The 13,947-nt window shown below is 38.4% G+C and overlaps 1 protein-coding gene across 1 annotated transcript in view; it reads right to left on the bottom strand.

Moving 5' to 3' along the window:
- The window catches only part of SRPRB (SRP receptor subunit beta), a 38,635-nt gene extending 25,086 nt beyond the window's left edge, over positions 1-13,549 (bottom strand). The window contains exons 1-4 of the mRNA XM_082839674.1: positions 13,388-13,549; positions 12,730-12,824; positions 11,591-11,668; positions 8,684-8,766 (exon numbers count right to left, since the gene is read on the bottom strand). Coding sequence (XP_082695800.1) covers positions 8,684-8,766; positions 11,591-11,668; positions 12,730-12,824; positions 13,388-13,541 — 410 coding nt within the window. The 5' untranslated portion in view covers positions 13,542-13,549. The remainder of the gene's footprint in view (positions 1-8,683; positions 8,767-11,590; positions 11,669-12,729; positions 12,825-13,387) is intronic.
- Positions 13,550-13,947: the final 398 nt, after the last annotated feature.

Consider the following 13,947-nt stretch of genomic DNA (forward strand, 5'->3'; position numbering starts at 1 on the left):
CAGGGCCCAACCTAAGGCAGCAACAGTGAGAATCCTCATGTGCCAGAAATAAAGAGATATCTAAGCTAAAGCAAAGCAGTCCAGGAAAACAGCAGATAATAGGCTTTAGGAACAAGGGTTTGAAAGCCCAGGAGATGTGCAACAGCCAACATGGAGTTGGAAAGCTGGAACTGAACACTCTGTGCAAAGCCTAGTACTTAAAAGCAGTCTAACAGACAACAGTGTGGGAAAATAATCCAAGAAGAATTGAATCACCAGGCCTCCTGTGCCACACACAGAAACAGGGTATGAACTTACACTATCTCATGGTGTAAGATCCCCAAGCAGGAAGATATATAAAAATTGGGCCAGACTCAATGAACTCCTATGGCCCCCAACAGAAGGAAATATGAACCCCTTCTGGAGAGAGGCTTTCATAACCTAAAGCAATTTTAAAAAACAAAACAAAACAGCAACCACAACATCAACAGCAAAATCTAACCCCCTTGAACAGGGTATCTGGATCAAAATTACAAAGCACAGTAAATAAACCATTATGAGGGAGAACCACAAAGGCAGATTAATCAGCACTCAAAACTAAAAATAATAAAGCAATCAGTAAAATATTTTAAATTATTTAAAAGACTACTAGACACCATAATAAAAGAATAAAGATAGTACTAAAAAAAAAAGGCTGATTTTGAAAGATATGTTTTTACAAGTAAAGAACAAAATTAGTAACAACCCAATGGAAAAGTTAAGCAGAGAATACTACAGCTGAAAAGGATATAATAAACTACAAAATAAAGACGAAAATATCAACTATATGTAAGGTAAAAAGACTTGGAAGATATGACAGAGAAGAGACAAGAAGAGCAGAAATGATAAGGTTCAATGATGTTAATAAGAGTTCCAGGAGGTGAAAGTGAGAATTTGGAAATAGAACTACCTAACAAGATATTGTTGAGCATTTTCCAGAACTGAAGATACAAATCTTTCAACTGAAATAGCACACTTGAATCCCAACCATGATAAAGCTAAATCACCCCTAAACAGAAGGATAATCTACCCCTGAATACAGGATTAAAAAAACATAAGATTCTGTATCATGAAATGACAATTAGATTGAGCACTGCTTTCCCATCTACAACAGATATCTGAAGTCAGGAGTAATGCCTTCAATGTGAAAACAGAAATAACTGCCACCCAGGATTTTATACTCGGCTAGAATAGTTATTCAAAAATGAAGGCCAATGAAAAAAGTTTCAAATGAACAAAAGATGAGAAACTTTTATCTCTTATTCACCATTTCTGGAAACATATCCAAAAGATATACGTGAAAGAAAACTGAATCAAAAGGAAAGAGTAAGAGGCAAGAAGCGATAGAGAAAAAAGAAATCCATAAACATCCTGGTAATTCTAGGTGATCACTGAATGATGGAGAAAAATATTAGTAACTGTTGGGTGTTAAAAAAGAAGAAAGAGAAATAAAATGAAAGGAAGATGTGAGGAAGATCAAAGTAAGGTATTTTAAGTTCCAGTGAAAGAAAACCAGTATTATTGATTTTAAACTTAAGTAATCAAAGTTTAAAAAAAAAAAGTAGAGGGTAACAATGAAAAAAGAAAAAATAGCATACTTTCAAGCCAGCAGAGGGGGAAAAATGATATTAGGGAAACTTGATTAACCAAAAAAGGTAGGATTAAAAAACTAGAAGCCTCAGATCAATATACTATAAGTTGACCCTTGAACAATGTGGGGATTAGAGGCCTGACCCTCCAGTCAAAAATCTGCGTGTAACTTCATGGTCAGCCCTCTGTATCTGAGGTTTGGCATTGCCGGATTCAACCAACCACAGATTGTGCAGTACATATTAAGTGAAAAAATTCCTCCTATAAGCGGACCCACACAGTTCAAATCCATGCTGTTCAAGGGTCCACTGTAGTAAATGTCTTTTGAATTTGCATTTATTGTGATTATGATTTGAGTTCATTTGTATCTTACATACTTTGAACGTTTTAGCTACCCAAAATACTTGGATCAAAGAGTAATTACACTGTGAACTGTAAAAAATTTATAACTGAAAATGGAAAAAAAATTTTAATTAGAAATTAAAACCCAATTATAGCAAAATTTGCCAGTTCTAGATTTGTATCAATTGTTTGAGGAATAAAAAAAAAAAAAAAGTCACACAACTCCCAGTTTCCAGTCCATCATGAAAGAAGCTGGAAGTCACCACTGCATTCTAACAAGTAAAAAGCTAACCAGACTGAAAACTCAACAGCACTTAGATTCATCAGAGAAGTGAGGTTATACAGCAAATCACTCCCCACCAAATTGGAGAGAACAACACATATATACAGAAAAATACAACTTACTGAGGAATCAGTTGAGAATCAAGTATGAAGCTCACAGTCCAGAGACACAGGTTCACTAAGACTGAGACCTAATCACAGGACACTTCCCTTCCCCTCACACTCTACCACGTTACTAAGGGCAGTTCTTACCCAGTATATTGTGTCTGGCTATCAAGAAAAAATTACAAGACATACTAAAAAGTAAAAAAGAGTTTGAAGAGAAGGGGCAAGCAACAGAACTAGACTCAGATATGGAAGAGATGTTGGAATGATTAGACCAAGAATGTAAAACAACTGTGACTGTGGTGCTAAGGGCTCTAAAAGATAAAGTAGACAACATGCAAAAACAGATGGGCAATATAAGGAGAGAGATGGAAATTCTAACAAATAACTAAAAAGAAAGCTACAGATAAAAAATAACCTAACAGAAATGGAGAAAGCCTTTGATGGAATTATTAGTAGACTAGACATGACTGAAGGAAAGAATCTCTGGCTTGAGATATCTCAATAGAAGCCTCCAAAACTGAAAAGCAAAGAGAACAAAGACTTAAAAAAACATAACAGAATATCTGAGAACTGCAGGACAACTACAAAAGGTGTAACATATATGTAATGGGAATTCCAGAAGGAGAGGAAAGAGAGGAAAGAACAGAAGAAATATTTAAACAATAATGACCGAAAATTTCCCCAAATTAATGTCAGACACCAAAGCACAGATTCACAGAAACCACAAGAAGCTCAGAAAACACCAAGCAGGATTAATGCTAAAAGAACTATACCTAGCCATTATCATTTTTAAACTACAGAAAATCAAAGATAAAGAAAAAAATCCCACAATAAGCCAGAAGGAAAAAGACCTTACTTATAGAGGAGCAATGTAAGAATTATATCCAACTTCTCAGACATCATGCACGCAAGAAGAGAGTCAAGTGAAATATTTAAGGTGTTGAGAGAAGAATCCCCAAAACCTAGAATTCTATACCGTGTGGAGTTTACAGCACTGAATGCATTTATTAGAAAAGAAGAAAGACCTAAAATCAATCATCTAAGCTTCCACCTTAGGAAGCTAGAAAAATCAGAGTAATTTAAATCTACAGTAAACGCAAGAAATAATGAAAGAGCAGAAATCAACGAAATAGAAAATAGGAAATCAATGGAGAACATCAACAAAACCAAAAGCTGGTTCTATGAAAAGATCAATAAAATTTATAAACTTCTAGCCAGTCTAACTAAGAAAAAGAGAAGACACAAATTACAAATATCAGAAATGAAAGGGGATATCACTACAGATTCATGGACATTAAAAGGACAATCAAGGGATACTATAAATAACTCTATGCCCCAAAATGTAATAACCTAGATGAAATGGTCCAACTCCTTGAAAGATGCAATCTGCCAAAACTAACATAAGAAACGGACAATCTGAATAGCCCTGTATCTATTAAAGAAACTGAATCAATAATTAAACCTTCCAAAACTGAGAGCACTAAGCACAGGTGGGATCACTGGTGAATTCTATCAAATGTTTAAGGACATTTATACAATGTTATATGCCACAAATATTCAATTTAAAAAAATTTAAGGAAGAAAATATACAAGTTCTCTATAATTTCTTTCAAAAAATAGAAACAGAGGGAATATTTTCTTACTCATTCTATGAGGCCAGCATTGCTTTAAACACAAACCAAGACATTACAAGAAAACTACAGATAAATATCTCATGAACACAGATGTAAAAATCCTCATGAAAATATTGGCAAATCGAATCCAACAATGTATGAGAAGAATTATACACCATGATTGGTTCTGGACCCAATTCCAATGTGGGGGATGTGGGTTCCCCCACCACCAAGCAATGCTCCTGACACCAGCTGGGTGCCCTACAATTCAACTCAATTCTGATGCTATCTACTTGGAGGTAACATCAGATCTCGCAGGTTAAGGGCTCAGTGCCACAAGACTGCCCTCCACTTCAGATGCCAATTATAAGCCCAGATTGTTACCTGTGCTTCTGACCAACAGGCTACAGACTCGAAGGTCTCACAACTCCTTCCTTCGGTTTGATTAATTTGGTAGCAGGGACCTCAGACACCAGTCAGAAGTCCAGGTTGTTAACTGTACTTCTGACTGACTGGCTATAAATCAGAGGTTCCCATGACCCCTCCTTCTTGGATTCAATTAATTTGTGAGAGCAGCTCAACTCAGGAAACTCATTTAACTCACTAAATTATCAGTTTATTGCAAAAGATATTAAAGGATATGAATCAGCAGCCAGATGAAGGGATACATATGGTGAGATCCTGAACAAAGGAGCCTCTGTCCCCACGGAGTTTGGGCCCTGCAGGGTGGCATGTGGAAGCATTCTGGTTCCCCAACCTAGAAGCCCTATGAACCTCATCCTTTTGGGGTTTTATGGAGGCATAATTATATAGGCGTGATTGACTGAACAACTGACCGCTGGTGATTGATTCAACCTCCAGCCTCTCTCCTCTCCCTTCCCTGGATGGGAATGAAAAGTTCCAACTCTCTAATCATATGGTTGGTTCTTCCGGCACCCAGCCCCCATCCTTAGGTGCTTTCCAAAACTCACCCCAAAAACATAACAAAAGACACATTTATCACTCTCATCACTTAGGAAATTCTAAGGGTTTTATGAGCTCGGTGCCAGAAACAGGGATGAAGACCAAATATGCATTTCTCATTATAAATCACAAAATCACAACCACCAAGTGGTATGAAAGGCTGGTTCAACGTTCAATCATCTAACATAATCATTTCATTGATATATAAACTAAAAAAGAAAAATCATACAATCGTATCAACAGATCCAAAAAAGCATTTGACAAAATCAAACAACCATTCATGATAAAACCTCCTAGTAAACTAAGAATAGAGGGGAACTTCAACTTGATAAAGAATATCTACAAAAATCAAATGGTTAACATCATACTTAATGGTGAAAAAAAATCAAAGATTTCCTGCTAAGACCAGGAACACAGCAAGGATGTCCCATCTCACCATTGCTTTTGCAACATCGTACTGTAATTTCAAGCTAATGCATTAGGACAACAACAGGAAATAAAAGATATAGATTAGGAAGGAAGAAATAAAAATGTCTGTATTCGCACATGAAATGACTGTAGATGATCTGAAAAAATCAACCAAAAAGCTCAGGAACTAATAAGCAGTTACAGCAGAGTTGCAGGATACAAGGTTGATACACAAGTGAATTGCTTACCGAAATATCAGGAATGAACAAATGGAATTTGATATTAAAAACACAATACCATTTACATTAGCATCCCACAATATGAAACTTAGGTACAAATCATATGAGATCTATATGAGGAAAACTATGAAACTCTGATCAACAAAACTGAAGTAGAACTAGAAAAATGGAGAGATATTCCACGTTCATGGATAGGAAGACTAAATAGAGTCAAGATGTCAGTTCTTCCCAACTTGATTTATAGACTCAATGCAATCCCAATAAAAATCTTGGCAACTTATTTGTGGATACTGACAAACTGATTCAGAGAGGCAAAAGACCCAGAATAGTCAACACAATACTGAAGCAGAATAAAGTTGGAGAACTGATGTTACCAACTTACTATGAAACTATAGTAACAAAGACAGCACGGTATTGGTGAGAGAATAGATCAATAGAACAGAGTCCGGAAAGAGACCTTCATATATACAGTCAAGCGATCTCTGATGGAGGAGCAAAGGCAACAAATGAAGCAAAGATAGTCTTTTCAACAAATAGTGCTGGAACAGCTAGACATCCACATGCAAAAAAATGAATCTAGATATACAGAACTTACACCCTCCACAAAAATTTACTTAAAATGGATCATACAGGGGCTTCCCTGGTGGCGCAGTGGTTGAGAGTCCGCCTGCCGATGCAGGGGACACGGGTTTGTGCCCCGGTCCAGGAAGATCCCACATGCCGCGGAGCAGCTGCGCCCGTGAGCCATGGCCGCTGAGCCTGCGCGTCCGGAGCCTGTTGCTCCGCAACGGGAGAGGCCACAACAATGAGAGGCCCGAGTACCGCAAAAAAAAAAAAAAGGATCACACACCTAAACGTAAACCAAAACTACAAAACTCCTAGGAGATAACACTGGAGGAAACCTAGATGATTTTGGGTTTGACAATGACTTTTTATATACATAATCCATGGTAAACTGGAGTTCAGTAAAGATAAAAATTTCTGCTCTACAAAAATCAACATCAAGAGAATGAGAAAACAAGCCACAGACTGGGAGAAAATATCTGCAAAAGATATATCTGATAAGGACCGTTACCCAAAATATATAAAAGAACTCTTGAAACTCAACAGTAAGAAAACAAACAACTTAATTAAAAAATGGGTCAAAGATCTTTACAGACACCTCACCAAACAAGATTTAAATAACTTATAAATAGCAAATATAAAAAGATGCTCCACATCATATGTCATCAGGGAAATGCAAATTAAAACAACAATTAGATACCACTACATACCCATTAGAATGGCAAAACCCAGAACACTGACAACACTAAATGCTGGTCAGGATGTAGAGTGACTGGAACTCTTTCATCGCTGGTGGGAATGCAAAATGGTACAGCCACTTTGGAAGAGAGTTTGGCAATTTCTCACAAAACTAAACATACTCTTACTATATGATTCTGCTATTATGCTCCTTGATATTTACCCCAAAACTTATGTGTACACAAATACCAGCTTAATTCAGAACTGCCAAAATTTGGAGGCAACCGAGATGTCCTTCAACAGGTAAATGGATAAACTGTGGTACATCCAGACAATAGCATATTATTCAGCACTACAAAGAAATAAGCTGCCAAACAGTGAAAACACATGGAAGAAACTTAAATGCATATTACTAAGTGAAAGAAGCCAACATGAAAAGGCTACATACTGTGTGTTTCCAACTATATGAAATTGTGAAAAAGGCAAAACTATGGAGACAATAAAAAGATGAGTGGTTGTGAGGGGTTAGGGGAGAGAAAGATGAACTGGCAGCACAGAGAATTTTTAGGGCAGTGAAACTACTCTCTAAGATACTATAGTGGTGACTACATATCATTGTACATTTCTTCAGATTCCTAGAATGTACACCACCAAGAGTGAATCTTAATGTAACATACAGACTGAGCGATTATTATGTGTCAATTTAGGTACATCAGTTGCAACAAATGAACCACTGGGGTGAAGGATGCTGATAATAGGGGAGGTTAGACATGTGTAGGGGTAGGGTTATATGGGAAATCTCTGTACCTTCTATTCAATTTTGCTGTGAACCTAAAACTCTCTAAAAATAGTCTTTTTTTTTTTTTTTGGCAGTACGCGGGCCTCTCACTGTTGTGGCCTCTCCCGTTGTGGAGCACAGGCTCTGGACGCGCAGGCTCAGCAGCCATGGCTCACGGGCCTAGCCGCTCCACAGCACGTGGGATCTTCCTGGACCGGGGCACAAACCCATGTCCCCTGCATCGGCAGGCGGAATCTCAACCACTGCACCACCAGGGAAGCCCAATTTTTTTTTTTTTAAATCAAGCAACAGTCTCAACTATGACAGATTGCTCATCACCACCACCTTGTGGGCCAAGAAGCAACAACAAAATACAAAACAAGATACCTTCAAAAATAAGGAAAGAAACAACTACCTCATTCCATCAACCCAGATTCCATCAATTAAAACACATTATTTCAGGTTCAACTAAGAAAGAAAATACTGCCAATTAAACTATGACACCATTAACTATAAGTGGCATTCCAATTTCATAGATGTTAAAATGTGTCTTAAAATAAATGAAATGTGGTATTTTGATTTTCCTCAAGCTCCTACCAGTGTTAGAGACTACACAAGAATAAAGCATCTTAAGCTGAAGCACAAGAAATTTAGGAAATAAGAGTCAGTAATACTAGGACAATACTAAAAGAAATATGAAAATATTCTTCTGTACTTTTCAGGCGTCAATTTTAGATAATTTAAGGATAGAAATAAATAATGTTGGATTTTAATATCTTCTCAGATGCCACCTAGCTTTAAAATTCTTTTTTCAGATTTTAATAGTTCTACACATTACTAAATTTGTCCTCAGAGTAAATGAAAAATTTACTGACATCATAATAAGGGTAAACACGTTCTGAACACTCTGAGAAATATTTTCAAATATTATCTCATATAATCCAAGTGAAGGTGGACTTGCAACACAGAAATGCTGACCCCAGGGTCCATGCTCTTTCCACTCCAGGACACCAGGATGCCTCCAGAATACCATGAGAGCAAACAACATAGCTGGCCTTGATATACAGATTTCAGACAAGCCCTTCCCACTTCCTACTTACCTGGCTGAAGCCTTAAACCGCTCTAAGAACTGAAGTCTCAAGCTCTCATGGCCAGGGAGGTCAATCAAGGTCAGGCTAGTGCCCTAAGGATGCCAGCAATATTATTAATGTTTCAGTCCGGATTCACATTTACAACATAAATCTTTCATATCAGATCGCAGGTATCAGAATGGTACCCAATTAATGAATCAGAAAAGGTCACTGTAACTGATTAATGAATCAAACAAATGTTCACAGAGCATCCTCTATTTATAAATCATGGAGTGAAGGCTCTGGAGATTTAACAATGGACAAAAACATGGTCCTGCCCTAACAGAGTTTATAATATAATCAGAAAGGTCAACACAATGTAAAATTACATGTAAATGTAAAATTACAACTTTGATCAATGTTCTGAGGGTACGTGAGAAACCTGACCCTGTATGGGGAAGTCAGGAAAGTCCACCTGAGGCTGGGAAAAATACCAGTATGAATAAAAGCAAAAACATGTGAAAACAGTAATAAATATTCACAAACTAAATAATATAAGAACCTACATTTTATCATATAACATGTTACGACTGCAGGGATCCCAACCTTTATAAAAACAAAACATTCTTTTATATTTCTACTGCAATCTAATTTTAAAATATATGTCCACTAGACACACCATTTATTTGTTCCAACTCTGTCAATGTTTTTTGTCAATTCTTGATCCAGGTGACAATCACTGAACAGGGCGGGGTTGTGCCACTACGGAGCAGACTGATTAAGTGCCCACTTACATGCTATTCATGCCAGGCCTTCATTCTTGAGCTCAGGTTCAATGCAGATGTGGCAATGCTCAATCCTAAGACTCTCGGGTATAGCCCCGGTACATTTATCAGACCCACGGATCATTTCTCATATGTTCTGCCTTCTCCACAGCCAGCCTCAACCACTATTCAGCAGGAGGAAGTCAGCATTATGCACAGATTTGACATAATTACAGCTGGATACACTGTGATCTGTCACTTAGTCTGTTTAATCTTTTATAGGTAATACACGAAGTATATTAGCCTTTTTTCTATTTTTATACTGGTAGTGTAGGGACCTCAGGTTGGGACCCCCATCACATTTCATAATCAGCACCACAACACATACTATAAACAATCCATAAGGTACAGTACTAAATACATTACTATTTTGAGAGACTAAATCTAAAACATAAAGAGGGTGGGAAAAGAAGTAAAAAAGGGAGGGATGTTTTACATATTCAATAGAAACATGCAAGTCTTATTTGTAATGTTAAGTTTTCTGATAGCTATATTAAAAAAGTAAAAAGAAACAGGTAAAATTTTAAAAATATGTATTACATAACCCAGTATATCTAAATTAGCTTTATAACATATAAAAAAATTCAAGAAATTGATATTTATTCTTTTTTTCATCCCAAGTCTTCAAGATCTAATGTATATTTTATACTTATAGCAGCCCTCAATTTGGACTGGTCATATTTCAGGTGCTCAACAGTCACACACGATCAGTGGCTACTCTGTTGGAAAGTACAGGTCTAAAGCATACCCTGGAATACCCCACTTAAAATATCTAGTACAAGTGCCCCAAGAATTAAAGATCTCCAAAATCTGAAATTTCAAAATCTGAATCCTTGGGAGTTTAAAAAGGTCTGAGTCAGAAACAGTGCCATTATTGAAAAAAGAAAAAAAATACCTCTAAGACATTTAAAAGGATGTCTCTTTATCTTTGCTTACAATGTTTAATACTGGAGGTACCAGAAAAGGGCAGGGCGGGGGTGGGGAGGACCCAAGGAGAGGGAGAAAAAGTCTCTAAAATCACCATTCTAATTCATCCATCTATACATCTCATCTAATGCCTCCAATCAGTCATCCACCCACCTTCCTTCCACTCACTCACTAAATACCTATTAAGCATTATAATTGGCTTGGCAGTCACTATCTACATTCTGGGGCCATACAGGTACATAAAAAGTCCTTCTCACGATTCCTTATTGGTGTTTTTTAAATATACTCATGTATACTCCATAAGATATCCACTGTAACACTGTTTGTAAAAGCAAGATTGTAACAACCAAAAAACTAAATGTCTGTTAATAGGGCTCTTATTAAATAAAAACTCAACATTAGTTGACAGGAGTAAAAGCTTTCTGATTATACTGTCTTCACATTCAACTGTGATCATGTACTACTTTTCCATGTGTACCTGTAAGATTTTTCTGTCATGTCTCAAAAGTAAAGGCTTTAAGAAAGGAAAAAAAAAATTGTATGGTATAGCCACGTAATGGAATACTATGCAGGTCATAAAACAACCTGGTAGTACTATGTATGCAAATGAGGAAGAAAAAATGAAAACAAATCCAAGCTGTATCAGTTATATTGTTAAATTAAAAACAAAAACAAACGGGAGGGGGTAGAACACAGTGTTAAAAAAGAAAAAAGTAAAGATATACAGATATGTTTGTATAGCATAGACCATCTGGAAGACTATACAGGAAAATGGTAAGTTACTACCTCCAAAGAGAAGACTTGTAAGAAGGGATAGGAAAGGCAAAATTACTTTTCACCAAATATCCTTTCTAACCTTTTGAATTTTTGTCCCATATACATGTACTAAAGAAAAAGGCTTAATGCTCTCTCTTAAGAACTCATGGTAAAGTTGGAATTAAGACACAGAAACAAAAATTAATAAATAATCAGTGTGCATAAGGTACAACAAAGCAGGGGAGGGCATGATTAAGTCCACTGCTTGGATGGTCAAAAGAAGAATTTGTCACATGCACAATATTTATCCATAAAAATAAGCTATGAACGTACCTATGCCCTCAGACTAATTTATCCCAGAAATGTCTTTTCCTGACACACCGAAGTAAAGTAAAACTGTCAGACTCCCCACATTCTAGGAACCTCTTACCCTGTTATTGTTGACTCTGTAGGCAGCAGAGCTGTCAGTGATGGAAGTCTGAGTGTCTCTGTAAAGGCCTGTTAACAACTGTAAAACAAAACAAAACACAACATGGGGGAGATCAGAGTAAACATATAAATAGCAAACCTAAAGAAAGTAACTTTGCTCTAACTCTCCTAGGTGTAAGGTCAAATAAACGAATGTTACTTGCAATAGCTGAAAAGGACCATATTAGTTTTTTTTTTCTTTCTTCCTTTGCTTGTACAAAAATCTAATTAATTGCAAACTTCATTCCCCTCTCCTTAACGAGAGGAGGGGGATAACTATTATTTTTAAACTATTATTTTCAAATAATAGTTTCAAACGGTTAGTGGCCAAATTTACTGACCTTCCATCAACATTTACAATCATCAAAGTGGAAGGGAAATAATTTATACTCTCAAAAAGAAGAGTAATCAGAAGAAAACCTCCGCTACTCTCTGTAGCAAAAACCAAACATTTAAAAATACTACATAGGGCTTCCCTGGTGGTGCAGTGGTTGAGAGTCCGCCTGCCGATGCAGGGGACACGAGTTCGTGCCCCGGTCCGGGAAGATCCCACATGCCGCGGAGCGGCTGGGCCCGTGAGCCATGGCTGCTGAGCCTGCGCGTCCGGAGCCTGTGCTCCGCAACAGTGAGAGGCCCGCATACCGCAAAAAATAAATAAATAAATAAATAAAAATACTACATGGACTCAAAATAAATATTAGTGAAAAGAAGCCTAAGCAGCCAATAGGCAGAAGAAGAATCACCCTTTAAAAAGGTTTCTTTGACAAAGTCTCAGAAGAATTATACACTGTATACAGATTACTGCCCTCTATCTCTTCAGCTGGTCTGGCATCCTTAGCCATGACATGAAAGTAGTTAGTATATAAAACCCTTAAATGGGATAAGGGTTAAATGTCAGTATCTGGCAAGTACAAGAGAAGAGAAATGGTCAAATTCCAGTTTAAGAGCTTTTCAAGAGTCTTTTCATCCTACCAAGTGATTCAAGAATTAACTCCCCAATTTGTCAGCACAGCTTCTTTTCCAAAGTACACCTCACAGGACTAATGGGGTGCCCTCAAATTTCCTATCAAGTTTAAGAGAGGTGTAAATCAAAGCATTTACTCTGACAAAAAGCAATGTTTTCCCGGAGTCACAAAGGCCAACAAGAAGAACAGCTCTTTGACTGCTCCTTCTGCTCCGGATGAACTTCCAGAACACTGTGGAATAGAGAAAAACAACCAAAATTATGCCTTGATTATCAACAATATGCATGTATGGTTGGGCTGTGGGAAATTAAGTCTACCACAGAACACTTCATTCACCTGGAACTTACCTCCATTGTTATTACCACCATTATAATCATTATTCTTTTAGGGACTCCGCTGAGTGCCTGCCACTAACAACTGTCAATTTTTTTGCATCTGCAGCCCCTACACCGACGACGTACTCTTCAAGCGCAATCTTGCTCATTAGCTTTGTATCCCCAGCGCCCAGTTCGCAAACATAGGATGCTCAAACTTGGAACGACGACCATTGGAGTCTTCGTAGCAAGAGCAATGAAAGGGAGAGAACCGCGCGCTCACGCAGAACAGGGGCTAGTAACGCTGCGCTGCTCCTGCTGCTTCAGGCAGGAGGGCAGGTTGGTATAAGGGGTGAGTCCCCCTCTCTAGACGCCCCCCCGGTGCCATGTCCGTTCCGCGTCCGCGGTCTGCACAAGCCCAGTCCAAGCTCGGATCCCCGCCAGCCCTGCACCCGCCATATCTACCGACCGCCTCTTTACCCAGCGTCAGCAGCACCGCGACGAGCGCCACCACGACTGACAGCAGCGTCGGGTCCCTCTGCCACAGTTCCTGCCGCAAGGAGTCCAGGTAGAGCTGGAAGGCGCCTCCGACACTGCCGCCGTTCCCCATCCGCCGGGAGTCCGCGGAAGCCATGGCTGAGACCTTGCTACCCGGCACCGCAAAAGCAACGTGGCCCTCGGCTCTGCGCAGGCGTCCGAAGCGGAGCATCACGGGAGTGGTAGTTCCTAGGTTATATTTCCTCCTTCGGAGGCCGGGACCCCGAAGGTCCTGATGGTAGTTGTAGTTCTCTTGGACACTGCGCTCCCGCCGAAAAGACTGAGCTGCCAGACACAAGTATGAGTTACACGCTCATCCTTTAAGATATGAGTCAGATGTCGCCGCTCTCTTCATGGTTGTTGACAAAATGATGGATGAATAAAATAAATGGCTCAAGAAATCTCTGCTGAAGATTTCTAGTCGCTCCCTTCGTGAGGTGAGGTGTCTTGTGAGGAACTCAAGCATTACACAAATATTTCATCGGAAAATCACGTGGCAGGAG

Source organism: Leucopleurus acutus, assembly GCF_964270905.1.
Source record: "Leucopleurus acutus genome assembly, chromosome: 5".
NCBI lineage: Eukaryota > Metazoa > Chordata > Mammalia > Artiodactyla > Delphinidae > Leucopleurus > Leucopleurus acutus.